A 21,886-nucleotide genomic window follows, 5' to 3' on the forward strand; every position below is an offset into this window, starting at 1 on the left:
TAGTCCAGGCGAGAGGTGACGAGAGGTGAAAAAGAAAAGAATTGCAACACAATTCTTTTCTTTTTCAACCATTCTCTTGTAGATTTGCTGGGGAGCTTGGGATCATTGTCACATTGCATAATCCAATGTCAGCCAAGCTTTAGCTTTTGGACAGATGGCCGCACATTTGACTCTAGAATACTTTAGTATAGAGAGGAGGTGATAGGCAACTCAGTGACTGCAAGGTGTCAGGGTCTTGTTGCTGCAAAACAAATCCAAATCATCACCCCTTCATCACGGTGCTTGATGGTTGGTATGAGACGTTTGTGCTGAAATGATATGTTTCATTTTTATCAAATGTGGCACTTTGCATTACAGCCAACCATCTCCACTTTGGTCTCACCTGTCCAAAGGACAGTGTTCCAGAAGTTCTGTGATTTGTTCAGATTCAACTTTGGAAACCTCAGCTGTGCTGCTATGTCCTTTTTAGAAAGAAGAAGCTTTCTCCTGACAACCCTTTCAAACAAACCATATTTCTTTAGTCTTTTTGTAATTGCATTGTCGTGAACATTAAATTTTAACATGCTAAATGTGCGCTGTAGAATCTGAGATGTAACTCTTTGATTTTTTGCAATTTCTCTGAGCATTGCATGGTCCAACCTTGGGGTGAATTTTCTGGGAGTTCCGTTTCTGGGAAGATTGGCAGCTGTCTTGAATATTTACTACTTCTGAATAATCTTCCTCACTGTAGAATGATGGATTTTAAATTATTTGGAAATGGCCTTATAAACCTTCCCAGATTGATGGGCAGCAACAATTGCTTCTCCAAGATCCGCATTGATGTATTTACATTTTGGCATTGAATTAAGACACACCTCAATGCCAGAGACCAGCAAACTCCTACAACTTCGGCTTTTATAGATGTAGTCACACTTGCTGATGATAATTGATCAAGAGCATTTGCTTAGCAGCAATTGGCTGCTACTTCATCTCTTCATATCTATGGAAGAAATAACAGTGTTTTTAGTTTCTTAGTTTTTTGCGTCTCCATTTTGCCTTTTTGTAAAAAAAATGATGACATGGGTGTAATAGGTCATGTTTTTTTTATAAAAGTTTTTTATTTTATAGACAAACATAAAATACATAATCAATCAGTATATCATCTGAGTACAACTTTTGTGTCTTCTTCCTACTCGTCCACTATTTATCATATCTTAATATTATCATTTCATTTATTATAACATTTCTCCCACATTTCTTGCTTTTCCATTAATACATTTATCTATCTTCTTTCTCTTCTTTATTCTTCACTCATTTCATTACATTATTATCCTATATATTTCTCTTCTCTAACCAATGATAAAATTGTCCCCAATGTACCTTAAAATATTCCAATTCCTCTTTTTCTTTAATTGTCAAAGTCAATCTATTCATTTCTGCACAATCCAATATTTTCTTAATTACTTCTCCCTCTGTAGGGATTTTCTCTGCTTTCCATCTTTGGGCAAATACTATCCTCGCTGCAGTTGTAATCAAATATGCATTTTCTTTACTAAATTTCTCTGGTAAGATAATATGTCATGTGTTGTTGTTCATCTGAGGTTATATTTACCTACGTTTAAGAACTGCTAAGAACCAGATAAGTTTTATTATGTCCTGATACATAAAAATCATAGAACTAAAAGAAGGTATTCTTTCTTTTCCACATGACTGTATTTGATGATAATCCTTTACAGGGCTCAGAATTTGTGACTGACCCAAGTCAACAAATGAATTTCATGCATGAATGGATATTTGAACTTGGATCTCGGAAGTCAAATTAATCATAATTAATGTAAGAGGTTATTCAAGCATTGTGGCATGTTTGCTTTTCATTGTAACATATACAGATAGTCCTCAATTTATGACATTAATGGAGCCTGCCCATTCATGTCGGAAGTCGAGAACTACATTAAATTAAGCAGCCTTCTCTGGACCCGGCTGTTTTATCAAACTATCATCCGGTCTCCAACCTTCGCTTCGTGGCGAAGGTTGTTGAGAGAGTGGTGGCGCGACAGCTTCCCCAGTACCTGGATGAAGCGGACTATCTAGATCCGTTCCAGTTGGCTTCAGGCCTGGGTATAGCACTGAAACGGCATTGGTTGCATTGGTAGATGATCTCTGGAGGGCTCGGGACAGGAGTTGTTCCTCTGTCCTGGTCCTATTAGACCTCTCAGCAGCTTTTGATACCATTGACCATGTTGCGTCGGTTGGAGGGCTTAGGGGTGGGGGGCACCGTGAAGACTACCTGACGGCTGTGGCCAGGGGGGCTTTTTATCAGGTTCGCCTGATCTACCAGTTGCGTCCCTTTCTGGAACGGGACGCCTTGCACACGGTCACTCACACCCTCATCACTTCCAGTCTGGACTACTGTAACACTCTCTACATGGGGCTCCCCTTGAAGAGCACCCGGAAGCTCCAGCTGGTCCAGAATGCGGCCACGCGGGTGATTATGGAGGCGACTCGGTGCTCCCATGTAACACCGTTCCTGCGCGAGCTGCACTGGCTCCCAGTGGTCTTCCGGGTGCAATTCAAGGTGTTAGTTGTCACCTTTAAAGCGCTTTATGGCATGGGACCTGGATATTTATGAGACCTCCTTCTGCGTCCAATAGCCTCCCACCGACCAGTACGCTCCCATTGAGAGGGTCTCCTCAGGGTGCCGTCAGTTAGACAGTGTCGACTGGCGGACCCCCAGGGGGAGAGCCTTCTCTGTGGGGGCACCTGCCCTCTGGAATGAGCTGCCCCCGGAGATTCGTCGGATTTCTGACCTCCGTACCTTCCGCCGCGCCCTTAAAACGCTATTATTCCATCAAGCAGGGCTGGCCTAAAATATTTTAATGGGTTATTGTATTTTAGACGTTTGGCCAAACTATTTAATAATTTTAAAATTGTTTTTAACTTTTCTATTGTTGGTTTTATCTTGGCAGTACACTGCCCTGAGTCCCTTTGGGAGAAGGGCGGTATAAAAATTTAATAAATCTGAAACTGAAACTGAAACCTAACTAACAACCTCCCTCCTTTCCCCAATGCATCTGTTAAACAAATGTGCAGGTCATTACCTAGATCATGGGGTGACTCAGGGATGGGAGAAACCAAGGGAGGCCTATTGCGGGCACAGGCACTCCCAGGAGGCTTCCTCCCCTACCCTCTAGGATATCCAATGCTCTGCCTCCTGCTCCTTGGTTTCCCCAAAGCCATGTGGGCCTCCTCTATACTCCACCCCATCACCATTCGCTTACTTTAATTTTGATGAGCTCAGGAAGTCAGAGTAGATAACCTATCTCTTAAGTCCGACCCACCAGGCATCATAGCCTCCTCCTCTGTACCTTTTGAAGATCTCTGAAGCTTACCTTAGAGAAGGAGGGTAGGACGCACATCTATGGGCTGCATGACTGTATCATAGAATCAGACGTTATTTTCAGTGTGCCTGTTATTCATCCCTGGGCCATGTGGTAGACTTGTGGAAGCAGCTGCTATTTTTCCATAAATGCCTCAGGGCCAAAATGACAGCTGCTTCTGAGTCATTGTCCTGCAGGAGAGGGATAAGCTGCACTTTATTTCTACCTTAACACTGCAGACCGCATGAATGAATTGTAGGTGCAGTGAAAACCCTAACCCTCTGGATATCCGATGCTCTGCCTCCTGCCGCTTGATTTCCACCAAGTCATGTGGGCCTCCTCCATACTCCACCCCATCACCATTTGCTTACTTACATTTTGATGAGCTCAGGAAATTAGAGTAGAGAAAGCCGCTCCCTCTGTGGGCCACGTGGCACAATCAAGAAGAAGAAATCCAATCTCTTTTGTTTCCATGGCAATCCTTTTGCCCCAGCCAGCATAAACTACTATGATTTCCTCTTAGCTCTGCCGGTGCTAGTTTTATGCAGCTGGCGCTAAGAAGATACTATAGTGGTTTAACCTGGCTGTGGAGGAAAGGAGTGGCATGGGAAAAAAAGAGAAGGGGTTTCTTCTTTGCTCTACCAGCATAAGACTAGCGTAAAGCTAGCATTGATAGAGCAAAGAAGAAATCCGATCTCTTTTGTTTCCATGGCAATCCTATCCTCCCTAGCCTAAGTAAGTGAATGATGACACGGGAATGGGGTTGGGGAGGAATGCCTAGAAGCAAAGATATTGACAAAGCAGGCCAATCTACTGGGGTCTGGGGCCTCTGCGGACTCACCGGGCAAGATGGGAGAGAAATAGGTGGGTGTTTGTGCTGTAGCATCTCTGCAGTTGGTCGTAAGGCTGAAGGACTACGGGGGGGGGGGGGGGGACTGCAAAGTTTCAACTTTGAAACTATTGATATTTATCATGGGGGGGGGGTGTTGTAACTTCAAACATTTCTTGAATGGCCTGTTGTACCTCAAGGATTGCCCATGCTACCTTTTTTCACATCTTCTGCAACCGTTTTATATAATTTACACTATCATTTGAATCTTACAGACAAAGATGATGCCAATATAAGCACACTGGACAACAAGCAACATTGAAAAGCAAAGCAAATTGCAACAAAATAAAAATATTGTTCATTTCCTTCAGAAAGCCACACAATTCGTGGCTATTGAGGGAAAAGCACAGAGTCCAAATCACAGAGGATCCACACTGGAGAAAAGCCATATAAATACTCTGAATGTGGCAAAAGCTTTGGTCAGAATAGCTTCCTTGTGATTCATAGAAGGATCCACATAGGACAGATGCCCTACAATTGCTCCCAATGTGGTAAATGCTTTCGCAAGCATGGCAACTTTGTGATACATTAGTGGACTCACACCAGGGAGAAACCATACGAGTGTTCTGATTGTGGGAAAAGTTTCCGTTACGATTTTAACATGGTGAACCACCAGAGGATTCACACAGGGGAGAAACCGTACAAGTGTCCAGAGTGTGTGAAAAGTTTCAGTCATAGTTCCAACCTTGTGAATCACCTGAGGACTCACACAGGAGAGAAACCCTTTGAATGTCCTGAATGTGGGAAGAGCTTCAGTCAGAATTCCCACTTAATGAAACACCAGATGACACATACAGGTGACAAACCCTTTGAATGTCCTGATTGTGGGAAAAGTTTCAGTTACCATTTTAACCTGGTGACCCACCAGAGGATTCACACAGGGGAGAAACCGTACAAGTGTCCAGAGTGTGTGAAAAGTTTCAGTCAGAGTTCCAACCTTGTGGATCACCAGAGGACTCACACAGGAGAGAAACCCTTTGAATGTCCCGATTGTGGGAAATATTTCAGTCAGAAATCCTCCTTAATGTATCACCAGAGAACTCACACAGGAGAAAAACCTTTTGAATGTCCTGATTGTGAGAAAAACTTCAGTCTCAATTCAAGCCTGCTGATACACCAGAGGTCACACACAGGAGAGAAACCGTACAAGTGTCCAGATTGTGGGAAAAGTTTCAGTCAGAGTTCCAACCTCGTGAATCACCTGAGGACTCATACAGGAGAAAAACCCTTTGAATGTCCCGATTGTGGGAAAAGTTTCAGCCAGAACTCCAATCTGGTGAACCACCAAAGGACTCACACAGGAGAGAAACCATATGAGTGTCCAGATTGTGGGAAAAGTTTCAGTCAGAACTCCAATCTGGTGAACCACCAAAGGACTCACACAGGAGAGAAACCATATAAATGTCCAGATTGTGGGAAAAGTTTCAGTTATCGTACTAGCCTTGTTATACACCAGAGGACTCACACAGGAGAAAAACCTGTTGAATGTCCTGATTGTGGGAAAAGTTTCAGTCAGAATTCCAACTTGAGGAAACACCAAAGGACTCACACAGGAGAGAAACCCTTTGAATGTCCTGATTGTGAGAAACATTTCAGTCAGAATTCCCACCTGGTGATACACCAGAGGATTCACACAGGAGAGAAACCCTTTGAATGTCCTGATTGTGGGAAACGTTTCAGTCTCAATTCCTACCTGGTGATACACCAGAGGATTCACACAGGAGAGAAACCCTTTGAATGTCCTGATTGTGGGAAACGTTTCAGTCAGAATTCCCATCTGGTGATACACCAGAGGATTCACACAGGAGAGAAACCCTTTGAATGTTCTGATTGTGGGAAACAATTCAGTTGGAATTCCCACCTAGTGATACACCAGAGGACTCACACAGGAGAGAAACCCTTTGAATGTCCTGAATGTGGGAAAAGCTTCAGTCACAATTCCCACTTAATAAAACACCAGATGACACATACAGGTGACAAACCCTTTGAATGTCCTGATTGTGGGAAAAGTTTCCGTTACCATTTTAATATGGTGAGCCACCAGAGGATTCACACAGGGGAGAAACCGTACAAGTGTCCAGAGTGTGTGAAAAGTTTCAGTCATAGTTCCAACCTTGTGAATCACCTGAGGACTCACACAGGAGAAAAATCCTTTGAATGTCCTGAATGTGGGAAGAGCTTCAGTCAGAATTCCCACTTAATAAAACACCAGATGACACATACAGGTGACAAACCCTTTGAATGTCCTGATTGTGGGAAAAGTTTCCGTTACCATTTTAATATGGTGAGCCACCAGAGGATTCACACAGGGGAGAAACCGTACAAGTGTCCAGAGTGTGTGAAAAGTTTCAGTCATAGTTCCAACCTTGTGAATCACCTGAGGACTCACACAGGAGAAAAATCCTTTGAATGTCCTGATTGTGGGAAACATTTCAGTCAGAAATCCTCCTTGGTGTTTCATCTGAGGATTCACACAGGAGAAAAACCTTTTGAATGTCCTGATTGTGGGAAAAAATTCAGTTGCAATTCCAGCCTGCTAATACACCAGAGGACACATACAGGAGAGAAACCATACAAGTGTCCAGATTGTGGGAAAACTTTCAGTTACCGTTCTAACCTGGTGAGCCACCAGAGGACTCACAGAAGAGAGAGACAATATGAGTGTCCAGATCAGGGGTGTCAAACTCAACTTCATTGAGGGCCGCATAAGGTTTGTGGTTGACCTTGTTGGTGGGCGTGGCTGGGGTGACCTCTCATGGCCAGCTTGACATCTCTTGTGCCTTGGGTGCTTACGATGGCCCAGGCAGGTCTGGGGTGATCCATTGTCTCCAGGAGAGGAAACCGAGACAATGGTTCTCGCCATCCCTCTCAAGCCACGCAAAGGACCCCCGGAGAGCAGCGCCGGCTGTCCAGAGCCCTTGGAGCGCAAGTACCCACCCTGGCCCTCGAGCTCCCACGGTACTGGGACCCCACAGTCCAGCCCTGCTTCCCCAAGTGGGTGCCCGGCTGCGCTTATCTCCTCCTCAAGGCTGCTGCTGCTGTGCTCACTCTCCTTGGGCATGTTGCTCATGGTGTATGCAGAAGGACAAAGTGTGTGGGTCAGAGGAAGGCCCACTCCCTCTCCATGCCAGGAGACCCAGCTTTGTAACCAAAGCATCCTCATCAATAGGATGGGAGACCATGAAGAGAGGTCAGAAGGAGGGGACAAGAGAATGGCGAAAGGGCAGCAGGGCAGCTGGTGGCCAAGTGCTTAGGCAGGATTTCCCTCAGAATTTTACTCCCTCTCATTATAACCTTTCCTTTCCTTTCCTTTCCTTTCCTTTCCTTTCCTTTCCTTTCCTTTCCTGGAAAGGAGGGCGGGACACGTATCTTTGGGCCTCATGACTTTGTCCTAGAAGCAGCCGTTATTTTTAGTGTCCCTGTGATTCATCCCTGGAGTGGACTTGTGGAAGCGGCTGCCATTTTGCCACACCAACTTCAGGGCCAAAATGGCGGCTGCTTCTGGGACATGGTCATGAGGGACAAGGAGAAACTGCTTTTTTTGTACCTTAACACTTTAGACCACATTAAGGAATTGTGGGTGCACTGAGAATGTCAGCTGCCTCCAGGAGATCTTCAATAGGTGGGATGGGTAAAAAGTGTGTGGGTAGTAGGCCCAAGGCCTAGGTAAAAAAAATAATGTAAAATTTCACATGTAAAGGCTGTTCCACCTTGCAGATCAACCTTATGGAGGTGACCTCAATATTGAGTTGAGAAAAGGGATCATGGTTTTGCTGTGAGTAAAACCATATCTCCAGATTTATTAGCAACTCCTGTGTGCTCTTGATGATAGCAACACTAAGATGCTGGCATATTTGTGGTACCCGCCCTGGTTGTGGCAATCTGAGAAAAGGAATGTACAGTGGAAAATGTTTCATTTTTAAAAATGCATCATGTAAGAACTATCAATAACTTTTTACAAGGAAAAAAGGGGTATTATCAGTATTGCTGTGAACATTATGGCAAGGCAAGACACTTATAGTTGCCTCAAACTGTGTGATGAATAGCGAATAAGTTTATAAATAAATACATTTAATAATAAAAAGAAAACCTTTTTCTCAACTCTTGCTTGGTGGCGAGATCCCCATACATACGGTTGTTCCTAACTCACTGTAATTGTTAAACTAGCTGTAATCTGTAATCTACCTATATTTGAGGTCCCCACAGATGGAGATAGCGAGTAGACAAAAATGTTTTGAAAAACCTGGGGATGAATTCCTTTAACGTGGTCATCTTAACATGACTGGGTGCTTTTGACCATTTCACATTACAATGGACCCTCCAAAAGCCACTTGAGACGCAAATTCAAAGTTCCATCATCCCCACATGGTACCTGTGGGGATGACATGACTGCATTTTGGATGTTCAACAGCTGGCTCACATTTACAGCTGTTAGCAGCAGTTTATCATTGTGACCTCAATTTATGACATTTTTTCCTGCTAATTGGTGTTTACTTCTGGCAAGAAGTGCCCCATAGCAAATAATGGGTTTGTTTAACAACCACAAGGTATACTTAATGACTGCCACAAAAGTCTTAAAATTGGGTCTGGTCATATGATAAATTGTTTTACGACCATGATAACTTACAACCGAAATTATGGGCTCAATTGTGGTCATAAGTGGATACCTGTAATATGAAAAAATGTTGCATTTTATTAATTACGCTCACAGACCAAAGGTGGATAGAGGATCCGGTTCCCAGGCGTGCTTTAGCTTTTTGATTAGTGTGTGGATTCCCTGTTGATTTCAAGCTTTAGGGGACTGGTTTTCTTTTCTGCTGATCGATTGAAGGCATCCTACGCTGGAATTCTTTCCCACTATTTATTTATTTATTTATTTAAATTTATATACCGCCCTACTCCCGAAGGACTCAGGGCGGTGAACAGCCACAGGATAAAACACATAAATACAAAAATTTAAAAATAGAATAAAAACGAATTAAATAATTTGGCTGAACAAATTTAAAATACCCCATAATTTAAAAACAAATTAAAATTTAAAATTTACATTTAAAAAGGGGAGAAGATTTAGGCCAGGCCAGCTTGATGAAATAAAAATGTCTTAAGCGCACGACGGAAGGTGCGCAGATCCGGGATCCTCCGTATCTCCGGGGGGAGCTCGTTCCAGATCGTAGGTGCCCCCAGAGAGAAGGCTCTCCCCGTAAGGGCCGCCAGTCGACATTGTTTGGCCGGCGGCACCCGGAGGAGCCCCTCTCTATGGGACCGTACTGGCCGGTGGGAGGCTATTGGCGGTAGCAGGTGGTCCCGTAGATAACCAGGTCCTAAGCCATGGAGCGCTTTAAAGGTGATAACCAAAACCTTGAAGCGCACTCGGAAGACCACCGGGAGCCAGTGCAGCTCGCACAGGAGAGGTGTTACATGGGAACTCCACGTCGCTCCCATAATCACCAGCGCGGCCGCACTCTGCGCCAGTTGGAGCCTCCGAGTGCACCTCAAGGGGAGCCCCATGTAGAGAGCGTTACAATAGTCCAGACGAGAGGTGACGAGGGCATGAGTGACTGTGTGTAGAGTGACTGTGTGTATCAAAATCATACGCTAAAAAACAGTGTTTCTGGATGGGGCAGGGGGAAAAAAACTCTCCACTTTGCAGTTGTTCTCCCTTTTGGCCAGTATAAGCAAAACTTTGTCAAATTCCACAGGTACCAACTATAAGACTTTCCATTTCTTCAGATTTCTTTCTTCTAGTGTGTGAAATCTTCCTGTTAGCTGCCTTTAAGGGTGATGCACAACAATCCTTGGTTTATGTGTGAATACACAATCTCCAAATCTTGTCAGGTGTGTCAGAAGAGAACTTGCTGAGGGAACATACAATCTCTTTCCACCAGGCAAAATTACAGGTAGTCTTCAACTTATGACCACAATTAAGCCCCAAATATTTGTTTTTAAGGGACACATTTGTTAAGTGAATTATACCTCATCTTATGACCTTCCTTGCCACAGTGAATCATTGCAGTTGATAATTTAGTAATATGGTTGTTAAGTGAATCTGGCTTCCCCATTGATTTGGCTTGTCAAATGGTTGCAAAAGGGGATCTCACCTGACCTTCGGACACAGCAACGGTCATAACTATGAATCAGTTGCCAAGCATCGGGATTTTGATCAATGTTCATAGGGATTCTACCAAGATTGTTAGTGTGAAAAAGGTCATGTCACTTTTTTCAGTGTCATCATAACTTTGAACAGTCAGTAAATGAACTTGTAAGTGGAGGATTGCCTGTATTAGCTTAGTTCCTTTCCAGATGCACTGTTAAGATCTTAACATCTGGATAGCTTTTCAATGACCAGGATTAAACCAACATTTTAAATGCAGGTAATCCTCAATTTACAACTGTAATTTAGTTAATAGAGCCAAGGCAGTGGTGGGCTGCAGTAACAGAGGGATAGAATCAAGATCACGTGACGTTATTAGTATCACTTTATAAAACCTTAGTAAGACCACATTTCCAATATTGCATCTTTTTTAATGATTTTTTAAAATACAAATAATACAAACATAGCACATATTACATCTAAATACAAAAAAATAAAAACAAAAGAAAAAAATAAATATTACAGTGCACCCCCATCCCCTGGAGACCATCCCCCCCATATTTTATCGTCTATAACAACTAAAAGATATACAATATATTCTAACTGTGCCCTTATCACCTCCAAGACAACATATATTCTTGAGTAGGTTTATTTGCCTACCCTTTGCCTTCCACAAACACTGATTTTATAAAATCCCCCCCCCATTTCATTATAATTGTCTGCTTTGCTCATCCCTTTTTTGAATTTAATTTCTGTTGTTAGTTTATCATTTGTTGCCATGCTCCTGGGCTTCAGTAATAGAGGGATGGAATCAAAATCACATGAAGTATTAGTATCATTCATAAAACCTTAGTAAGGCCACATTTGGAATATTGCATCTAGTTTTAGTCACCGTGATATAAAAAAGGGAAAAGTGCGCAGAAAAGAGCAAGAAAGATATAGGGGACCTGAGGCTAAAATATCTGATGAGCGGGTGCAGGAACTGGGTATGTGTAATTTAATGCAGAGAACGGCTAATGGTGACATGATAGCAGTCCTTCAATAGTTGAGGGGCTGACGCAGAAAAGGGGGTCGACCTATTCCCCAAAGTGCCTGAAAGTAGGACAAAAAGTAACAGAGGGAGAATAAATATATCTATATATCTATATATCTATATATCTATATATCTATATCTATATCTATATCTATAGATAGATAGATAGATAGATAGATAGATAGATAGATAGATAGATAGATAGATAGATAGATAGATAGATAGATAGATAGATAGATAGATAGATATCCAACCTACAATTAAGAAGAAATTGTCAGTGAGAACAATTAATCAGTAGAACAAATTGCCTCTCCACCTGTGGTGGTTCCATCAGTGGAGGCTTTTAAGAGGAGACTGGAGAGCCATTTGACTGGGATGATATAGGTTCTCCTGCTTGGAGAGTTGGTCCCTTCCAACTCTTACTCTGTAATTCTGTAAGAACTTCATGAACATTTAGGGCTCAGCATGTAGCTCATCTTCAGAAGCTTAACTAGCTTCACATTTCACTCTTTTACTTGGCTCTGTTGCAAAGATAGGTTGCAATTTGATAGCATATAATCAGTGATATCTTGCAAACGCCTTAGGCAGAGACGGGACAAGCGTGTTTTCCCGCCTCCTGTGGGGCGATGGCGGTCACTTCTGCGCCTAACAAAGCCGTCAATACAGTAGCTGCATCTGTGGTTGTTCCTTAAAGGAGTTAAAACCATCGAGTACTGTATTGCTAGACAGGATGGGAGGAGAGGAGAAGCGCGGACGAACTTCCTCTTCCGGATGGCTCGTGGGAGGAAGGTGGTGTGCAGAGTAGTATTTTGTGCTCTTCCAAGGATCAAAAGCATCGGCTGGAAGGTGAGTTGAGGGAAAGTCGGAGGGGGCAAGTTGAGCTGTTTGGTTCGGGTGTGGCAACCGGTGCACATTTATGATGGTCGGAACAACCCAGTATCATGATCCCCCATTTGTGACCTTCCCAGCTAGTTTCTCAGAGGCAAAGTCAGCGGGGATATACTGGCAAGACGTTGCAAGTCACAGCCGTGTGAAGTTGCGTAACAACCCACAGTGATTTGCGTAACAAATGCAGAGGAACAGATGTGAATTGCCACACTAAGCACGTGACATCATTTCCCGTGGGCAAAGCTGTTGCTTCATATCTTGCAAAGAGGCTTTCGGGATCATTTCATCAGTTCAAGCCCCACATCTCTAAAATTAGCTCAGAAGGTTTGACTGTTTGGGGACTTTTTTTTAAAGACTGAAAACACACAGATTTCCCACATGTATACATTTTTAGCTGTGTGTATTTTTATTTCTGTGTACCTGCAATTGGATAATCTATCCCCAGCACTTTCAGATATGCAGCCATGTGAAAAAGGAAGTACATCCTCTTTGAGTTCTATGGTTTTACATATCAGGACATAGTAAAAAATCATCTGGTCCTTAGAAATCTTAAAAGTAGGCAAATACAACCTCAGATGAATAACAACACATATTTTTTTAATAAATATTTCATTTTATTTTAATACAAACAATTTATTTAATACATTAATTTAATACATCATTTTAATGTTCCATTAAATAGTGTGTCGTCTGGGTACAAATGTTTTGTCCAATAACAGTTAAAATTTACAATCATATTCATTATTTAATATATTCTTAGCTTAATACCAATCCATTAAGTATCTAATACTATAAAACAATAGCAGCAGTCCTCTTCTTGATTTATTTGACTCTATTAACTCTATTGACTTTATTAATACATTTTCTATATTTTACTCATCTACTTTTATTTCTAATTTTTATATTTATTCTCTAACCATCGATAAAATCATTCCCATATAGCCGTGATGGCGAACCAATGGCACGAGTGCCACACAGGTGGCACACAGAGCCATATCTGTGGGCACACGAGCATTGCCCTAGCTCAGCTCCAGCGTGCATGCGTACGCCAGTCAGCTGATTTTTGGGCCCACCAGAAATTGGGAAACGGGCAGTTTCTGGCCTCCGGGGGAAATGGGGCAGGCCATTTTTGCCCTCCCCAGGCTCCTAGAAAGCCTCTGGAGCCTGGGGAGGGCAAAAAACAGGCCTACAGGGCTCACCGTGCCGTCGTGTGCCAAAAGCAGGGGAAGCGCCGGGGGTGGGTGGGTAGCACATGCATGCATGGGGGGCGGGCACATTGAATTATGGGTGTCAGCACACGTGCGTTCGACCCCCCCCACACTCCCCCCACACTTTTGGCACACGATGGCAAAAAGGTTAGCCATCACTGCCATATAGTGTAAAAATCAGTTTGTTGTTTCTCTTTAATTGCCAGTGTTAATCTGTTCATTTGTGCACATTCTAATATTTTCCTAATCACATTCTCCTCTGTAAGAATCTCTTCACTTTTCCAGTTTTGTGCAAATACAATTCTACCTGCAGTTATTACATGGATAATCTAATATACATTTTCTTTGCTATAAGCTTCTGGTAGAATCCCCAACAGGAATATTTCAGGTTTTAAGTCAATATGTTGTTGTATCATCTTTTCCAACCACGTGTGTATTTTTAGCCAATATTTTTTAGCTTCTACACATTCACCACCTATGATAATATGAGCCAGGTGTCTGGTGACATTTCCAACATTTAGCTGATTTATCTTTGAACATCTTTACCAATCTTGCCGGTGGCAATTGCCATCTATAAAACATCTTATACAAATTCTCTTTATACATAGTTGACATTGTTAGTTTATAATTTCTATCCCATAATTGCTGCTATTTTGCTAATTCCATCGTATAACCAAATTTTTTTACCCAGGCTATCATTCTTTCCTTCACTTCTTGTTCTTCTAGCTTAATACTCAATAAATAGCTATATGGTTTTTTTATCATCCTCTCTTCTGTTCCTGTTAATATCTTATTTGTCGTGTCCATATAAATATAATTTAGCATCTTTTTCATACCTGGATTGAATTTGCAGTTGTGTATACCAAACCATATGAATCCCTTGTTTTTCTAATTCTTGCTTAGTTTTGGGCTCTCCCGTTTCAGTCAAAATGTCTTTATATTTAACAATATTTCCCATGTTGATAATATTTGGATGTATTAGTGCTTCCATCATCGAAAGCCAAACTGGTATCTTTGAATACTGTTCTCTAACTTTCTCTCACACTACATAAGAAATAAAGCATTTCTTATTATGTAGTGTCTTTGAAAGTAACCATGTATCTTACTCTTCCCATATCAAAAGAAGGCATGCCAAGCCAACCCAGTTGCAAATCATGTCCCTCCAGTGTTAATAATCTTGTGTTTTTCAGTACAATCCATTCTTTCATCCATGTTAACACCGCTGCCTGATAATATAGTTCCCAATTTGGTAATCCAAAACCTCTAATTCTTGCATCCTGTAACATTTTAAGTTAACTCTTGCTTTTTTCCCCTGCTAAATATATTTTGTTATTATTTTATTAAGGTCTTCAAAATATTTTTTCTCCAATCTTATTGAAATTGTTTGAAATAAATATAATAACCTTGGTAATATATTCATCTTAATTGTACCTATTCTTCCTGTTAACAATAGTTGCAAACTTTTCCATTTTTCCAAATCTGTCTTAATTTGTTGTATCAGTTTATAGTAATTATATTCCTTAATTGTTACAAATCTTGCTGTTAATTGAATCCCTAAATAATTTACTTTCTTTGTAATCTGAATATCTAGTTTCGTCATTAACTCTTTTTTCCCCTGAAATATTCTTCACTAAGATTTTAGTTTTTTCTTTGTTTTATTTTCAGACTTGCCACTTCACCATACTCTTCTATTCTTTTTAACAGTTTTAGCCCTGTTTCTTGCGGATATTACATGTCATACTGTATTTTATAAAAAGAAAGCCAAAATGGAGAAGCCATATGCGAAAAATTAGCACTTTATGATTCAGTATCTTGAAGAGCCACCTTTAGCAGCAATAACTTGAAGTAATTATTTTCTGTATGACTTTATCAGTCTTTCACATTGTTGTGGAGGAGAAATTTTGGCCCACTCTTCTTTACAACATTGCTGCAGTTTGTTGAGGTTTGTAGGCATTTGTTTATGCACAGCTCTCTTGAGGCCCCACCATAGCTTTCAGTTGGGTTGAGGTCTGGATTTGGACTGCAATTGCAACACAATTATTTTCTTTTTCAATCATTCTGTTGTAGGTTTGCTGGTGAGCTTGGGATCATTGTCTCATTGTATAATCCGATGTTGGCCAAGCTTTAGCTGTTGGACAGATGGCCTCACATTTGACTCTAGAATACTTTAGTATAGAGAGGAGGTGATAGGCGACTCAGTGACTACAAGACATCTGGGTCCTGTCGCTGCAAAACAAATCCAAATCATCACCCCTCCATCACCGTGCTAGACGGTTGGTAAGAGATGTTTGTGCTGAAATGCTGTGTTTGGTTTTCGTCAAATGTGGCACTTTGCATTATGGCCAACCATCTCTACTTTGGTCTCGTCTGTCCAAAGGGCAGTGTTCCAGAAGTCCTGTGATTTGTTCAGATTCAACTTTGGAAACCTCAGCTGTGCTGCTATGTCCTTTTTAGAAAGAAGAAGCTTTCTCCTGACAACCCTTTCAAACAAACCATACTTCTTTAGTCTTTTTGTAATTGCATTGTCGTGAACTTTAAATTTTAACATGCTAAATATGGCCTGTAGAATCTGAGATGTAACTCTCTGATTTTTTGCAATTTCTTTGAGCATCAGAAGGTCCAACCTTGGGGTGAATTTTCTGGGAGTTCCGTTTCTGGGAAGATTGGCAGCTGTCTTGAATATTTACTACTTCTGAATAATCTTCCTCACTGTAGAATGATGGATTTTAAATTATTTGGAAATGGCCTTATAAACCTTCCCAGATTGATGGGCAGCAACAATTGCTTCTCTAAGATCCCCATTGATGTATTTACATTTTGGCATTGAATTAACACTCACCTCAATGCCAGCGGCCAGCAAATTCCTACAACTTCGGCTTTTTATATATATATATATATATATATTATATATATATATATATATATATATATATATATATATATATATATATATATATATATATATATATATATATATATATATATATATATATATATATATATATGTAGGTCTTTGGTTATTCGGGTCTTCTCCCACGTAAAATTATATAATATATTGTTTTTATTACGCATTTTCCTTTCTTATACATACATTTTCCTTTCTTATACATAATGTTTCCATTTAAATACAGTTTTATACACCATAATTATAGCCAGTTTTCTCATAATACATACAATGTAATCTTCCCTTCTAATAACCCTATACAATTTAATCTATAATCAAGTATAATCCAGTGATAATATTACTTATTGCTTATACTGTATTATAAAGTATAAGAAAATATTAAGTATAATAAAATAAAGAAAATATTAGACTGAACCTGTCCATTTCGGAACAGTCTAATATTTTCTTTATTACATTTTCATCTATAGGTATATTTTTGGTTTTCCAATTTTGTGCGTACATACCATAATTCTCACTGCCATTATCACATGTAATATTAAATATGTAATTCTTTTATTATATTTTCCCAGTAATATACCTAGGAAGAACAATTCTGGTTTAAATCTATTTGTTGCATTGTCATTTCTTCTAACCACCTTTTAACCTCAACCAATATTTTTTTCGCCATTGGACAGGTCCACCACATATGGTAATAGGAACCTGGTATCTGTTTACATTTCTAGCACTCTGGCGATATGTTTTGAAACATCTTTGCCATTCTTGCTGGTGGCAAATTCCATCTGTAGAACATTTTGAAAAGGTTTTCTTTATATGTTGTTGACATCGCTAGTTTGTAGTTTCTTTCCCAAAGTTTTTGCCAATTGTCTAATTCTATAGTATATCCAAAAAATTTTGGCCCATACTATCATAGTTTCTTTTACATGTTCTTCTTCAATTTTAAAATTCAATAGTAGCTTTTATAGATGTAGTCACACTTGCTGATGATAATTGATCAAGAGCGCTTGATTAGCAGCACTGGGCTGCTACTTCGCCTCTTCATACCTATAGAAGAAATAAGAGTGTTTTTAGTTTTTTGCGTTTCCATTTTGCCTTTCTTTTTGTAAAAAAAAATGATGACATGGATGTAATATGTCATGTGTTGTTGTTCATCTGACGTTATATTTACCTACGTTTAAGAACTGCTAAGGACCAGATGGTTTTTACTATGTGATGATAATGTAAAAATCATAGAACTTAAAGAAGGTATTCTTTCTTTTTCACATGTCTGATAACCCTTTGCAGGGCTCAGAATTTGTGACTGACCCAAGTCAACAAGTGAATTTCATGCATGAATGGATATTTGTACTTGGATCTCGGAAGTCAAGTGATCCATAATTAATGTATTCTAGCATTGTGGCATGTTTGCTTTTCATTGTAATGTATACAGATAGTCCTCAACTTATGACATTAATGGAGCCTGCCTATTCATATCGGAAGTCAAGGACTACATTAAATTAAGCACCTAACTAACAACCTCCCTGTTCCTTTCTTTCCCCAATGCATTTGTTAAACAAATATGCGGTCATTAGGTAGAACGTGGGGTGACTTGGGGATGGGAGAAGCCGAGGGAGGCCTATTGCGGGCACAGGCACTCCCAGGAGGCCTTCCCTCCTACACTCTAGAGCCGTGATGGCGAACCTATGGCACGCGTGCCACAGGTGGCACGCGGAGCCATATTAGTGGGCATGCCAGCTCAGCTCTGGGGCGCATGCGCTCGCTGGCCAGCTGATTTTCGGGCCTTCTGGGCCCACCAGAAGTAGGGAAACAGGCTGTTTCCTGCCTCTGGAGGGCCTGGAGGGGGGTGGGGAAGGCCCATTTTTCTTTCTTACCTGGCTCCAGATCCTCTCTGTGTATCTGGGAACGGCGAAAACAGCCTTTCCCACTCCCTTGGAGGCCCTACGGAGGCTGAAAGGGCCCATTTCCCGACTCCCAGTGGGACAGGAAGTGACGTTTTTTCCAGTCCCAGCCTCCAGAGACTCCTAGAGAGGCTCCTAGAGATTCCTAGAGAGGCTTCTAGATACTCTTAGAGAGGTTCTGGAGGCTGGGGACAGCAAAAAATGTCACTTCCTGTCCCACCGAGAGTTGGGAAATGGGCCCTTTTAGCCTCCGTAGGGCCTCCAAGGGAGTGGGAAAGGCTGTTTTCGCCGTTCCCAGATACACAGAGAGGATCTGGAGCCAGGTAAGAAAGAAAAACGGGCCTACCAGGCCATCATGTGCCAGGAGCGGGAGGGTGGAGTGGGGTTGTGTGCGCATGCGCGTGGGCACCTGCGTGCGCGACCCTCCCCCGCCCCCCCTCTCCTGGCACACGATGGCAAAAAGGTTAGCCATCACTGCTCTAGAATATCCCATGCTCTGCCTCCTGCTCCTTGGTTTCCCCAAAGCCATGTGGGCCTCCTCCATACTCCATCCCATCACCATTCACTTACTTAAATTTTGATGAGCTCAGGAAGTCAGAGTAGATAACCTATCTCTTAGGCTTTTCCTTCCTAAAACAGGGTCTGTGTAGTCCTTAGGTCTAAGTCCGACCCACCAGGCATATTAGCCTCCTCTGTACCTTTTGAAGATCTCTGAAGCTTACCTTAGAGAAGGAGGGTAGGACGCACATCTGTGGGCTGCATGACTGTATCATAGAATCAGACGTTATTTTCAGTTGCCTGTTATTCATCCCTGGACCATGTGGTGGACTTGTGGAAGCAGCTGCCATTTTTCCATAAATGCCTCAGGGCCAAAATGGCAGCTGCTTCTGAGCCATTGTCCTGCAGGAGAGGGACACTTTATTTCTACCTTAACACTGCAGACCGCATGAATGAATTGTAGGTGCACTGAAAACCCTAACCCTAACCCTCTGGATATCCGATGCTCTGCCTCCTGCCCCTTGGTTTCCACAAAGCCCATGGGCCTCCTCCATACTCCATCCCATCACCATTTGCTTACATACAATTTGGTGAGCTCAGGAAGTCAGAGTAGAGAAGGTTGCTCCCTCGCCCTCAATCCTTTCACCCCAGCCAACATAAACTACTATGATTTCTTCTTAGCTCCACCAGTGCCAGTTTTATGCTGCTGGCGCTAAGAAGATATCATAGTGGTTTACCCTGGCTGGGGAGTAAAGGATTGGCATGGAAACAAAAGTGATGGGTTTTTTTCTTTGCTCTACCAGCATAAGACTAGAGTAAGGTTATTGAGTGCAGGTCAGAATCTGATAATTCCAGTGAAACTCTGAACACGAGGCAACTGATAATCAGCTTTATTTTTCTCATCAGAAAGCAAAACTGGGTAACCTTTTTGTCTCCTACTTTAAACAGAGCAGGCAGAGAGAAAAGCAGGCGCGCACACTATTTTTTTTTTCCTTTTTATAGTCTACAGATATTGCTTGCATAGATTGTTATTGCTATAGAAACATTATTTCATATCCATTAGTTCATGCAAACCTCATGATTTTCTCAGCACTCTGAAAACAAAGGACCTTAGAAAGGAGGAAAATAATACATTTTCAGACATATAGTCCAGAGTTTTGTTAGGGGGTGCTATCTTGCATTAAGTTGCTGAGAATACACATTTTAAGTTACAAGCAAGGCTAACTTGGCAGCCTGGAAGCTTTATCTTTGCAGTTGGCACATTAGGTTACAATGGAGCTCAGCTCAGCAGGGAATCAAAAGTTGAGTTAGGTACACTCTGTGTATGCTCTAACCCTTTCAGTAGCGTAAAGCTAGCGCTGATAGAGCAAAGAAGAAATCCGATCTCTTTTGTTTCCATGGCAATCTATCCTCCCCAGCCTAAGTAAGTGAATGATGACATGGGAATGGGGTTGGGGAGGAATGCCTACAAGCAAAGATATTGGCAAAGAAGGCCAATCTACTAGAGTCTGGGGCCTCTGAGGACTGACCGGCCAAGATAAGATGGGAGAGAAATAGGTAGGTGTTTCTGCTGCAGCATCTCTGCAGTTGGTCATAAGAGTGAAGGACCGCGGGAGTGGTGGTGGAGAGGGGGGCTGCAATATTTCAACTTTGAAACGGATTTCTATTTAGCATTGGGGGGGGGGTTGTAACTTCGAATATTCGTTGAATGGCCTGTCGTACTTCAAGGAATACCTATACTACTTTTTTTCTCATCTTCTGCAACTGTTTTACAAACAATAAAACTTACACTTTCATTTGAATCTTACAGACAAAGATGATGCCAATATAAGCACACTGGACAACAAGCAACATTGAAAAGCAAAGCAAATTGAAGCAGAAATAAAAATATTTTCAGAAAGCCACATAATTTCTGGCTATTGTGGAAAAAGCAGAGAGTTCAAATCACAAGAGGATCCACACTGGAGAACAGCCATATAAATACTCTGAATGTGGCAAAAGCTTTGGTCAGAATAGCTTCCTTGTGATTCATAGACGTATCCACACAGGAGACATGCCCTACATCTGCTCCCAATGTGGTATATGCTTTAGCAAGCATCACAACTTTTTGATACATCAGGAGACTCACACTAGGGAGAATCCATACGAGTGTCCAGATTGTGGGGAAAGTTTCATTGCAAATTCCGACCTGGTGATACACCAGAGAACTCACACAGGAGAAAAACCTTTTGAATGGCCTGATTGTGGGAAAAGTTTCAGTCTCAATTCCAGCCTGGTGAACCATCAGAGCACTCACACAGGAGAGAAACCCTTTGAATGTCCTGATTGTGGGAAACAATTCAGTCGGAATTCCCACCTAGTGATACATCAGAGAACTCACACAGGAGAGAAACCCTTTGAATGTCCTGATTGTGGGAAAAGTTTCAGTCTCAATTCTGACCTGGTGAACCACCAGAGGATTCACACAGGAGAGAAACCGTATGCGTGTCCAGTTTGTGGGAAAAGTTTCATTGCAAATTCCCACTTGGTGAAACACCAGAGGACTCACACAGGTGAGAAACCATATGAGTGTCTACAGTGTGGGAAAAGTTTCAGTCAGAATTCCAACCTGGTGAACCACCAGAAGACTCACACAGGAGAGAAACCCTTTGAATGTCCTGATTGTGGGAAACATTTCCGTCAGAAATCCTCCTTGGTGTTTCACCAGAGAACTCACACAGGAGAAAAACCTTTTGAATGTCCTGATTGTGGGAAAAACTTCAGTCTCAATTCCAGCCTGCTGATACACCAGAGAACACATACAGGAGAGAAACCATACGAGTGTCCAGATTGTGGGAAAAGTTTCAGTTGCCGTTCTAACCTGGTGAAACACCAGAGCACTCACATAGGAGAGAAACCATATGAGTATCCAGATTGTGGAGAAAGTTTCAGTTATCATTCTAGCCTTGTTATACATGAGAGTACTCTCACAGAAGAAAAACCCTTTGAATGTCCTGATTGTGGGAAATGTTTCAGTCTCAGTTCCAGCCTGGTGAACCACCAAAAGACTCACGCAGGAGCGAAACCCTTTGAATGTTCTGATTGTGGGAAACAATTCAGTCGGAATTCCCACCTAGTGATACA

At 41.7% G+C, this 21,886-nt stretch overlaps 2 protein-coding genes across 2 annotated transcripts in view; both read left to right on the forward strand.

Moving 5' to 3' along the window:
• Positions 1-21,886, forward strand: part of LOC117673538 (uncharacterized) — a 30,238-nt gene that overhangs the window by 1,966 nt on the left and 6,386 nt on the right. The window contains exons 2-5 of the mRNA XM_087885247.1: positions 4,461-6,942; positions 7,049-7,335; positions 20,674-21,374; positions 21,639-21,878. Of these exons, the coding sequence (XP_087741373.1) occupies positions 4,847-6,942; positions 7,049-7,335; positions 20,674-21,374; positions 21,639-21,878 (3,324 nt within the window). The 5' untranslated portion in view covers positions 4,461-4,846. The remainder of the gene's footprint in view (positions 1-4,460; positions 6,943-7,048; positions 7,336-20,673; positions 21,375-21,638; positions 21,879-21,886) is intronic.
• Positions 11,953-21,886, forward strand: part of LOC132711724 (uncharacterized) — a 36,285-nt gene continuing 26,351 nt past the window's right edge. The window contains exon 1 of the mRNA XM_087885248.1: positions 11,953-12,215. The gene's annotated coding sequence lies outside the window, so the exon portion shown is untranslated. The remainder of the gene's footprint in view (positions 12,216-21,886) is intronic.

Source organism: Pantherophis guttatus, chromosome 2 (genome assembly GCF_059756535.1).
Source record: "Pantherophis guttatus breed Tessera chromosome 2, ASM5975653v1, whole genome shotgun sequence".
NCBI lineage: Eukaryota > Metazoa > Chordata > Lepidosauria > Squamata > Colubridae > Pantherophis > Pantherophis guttatus.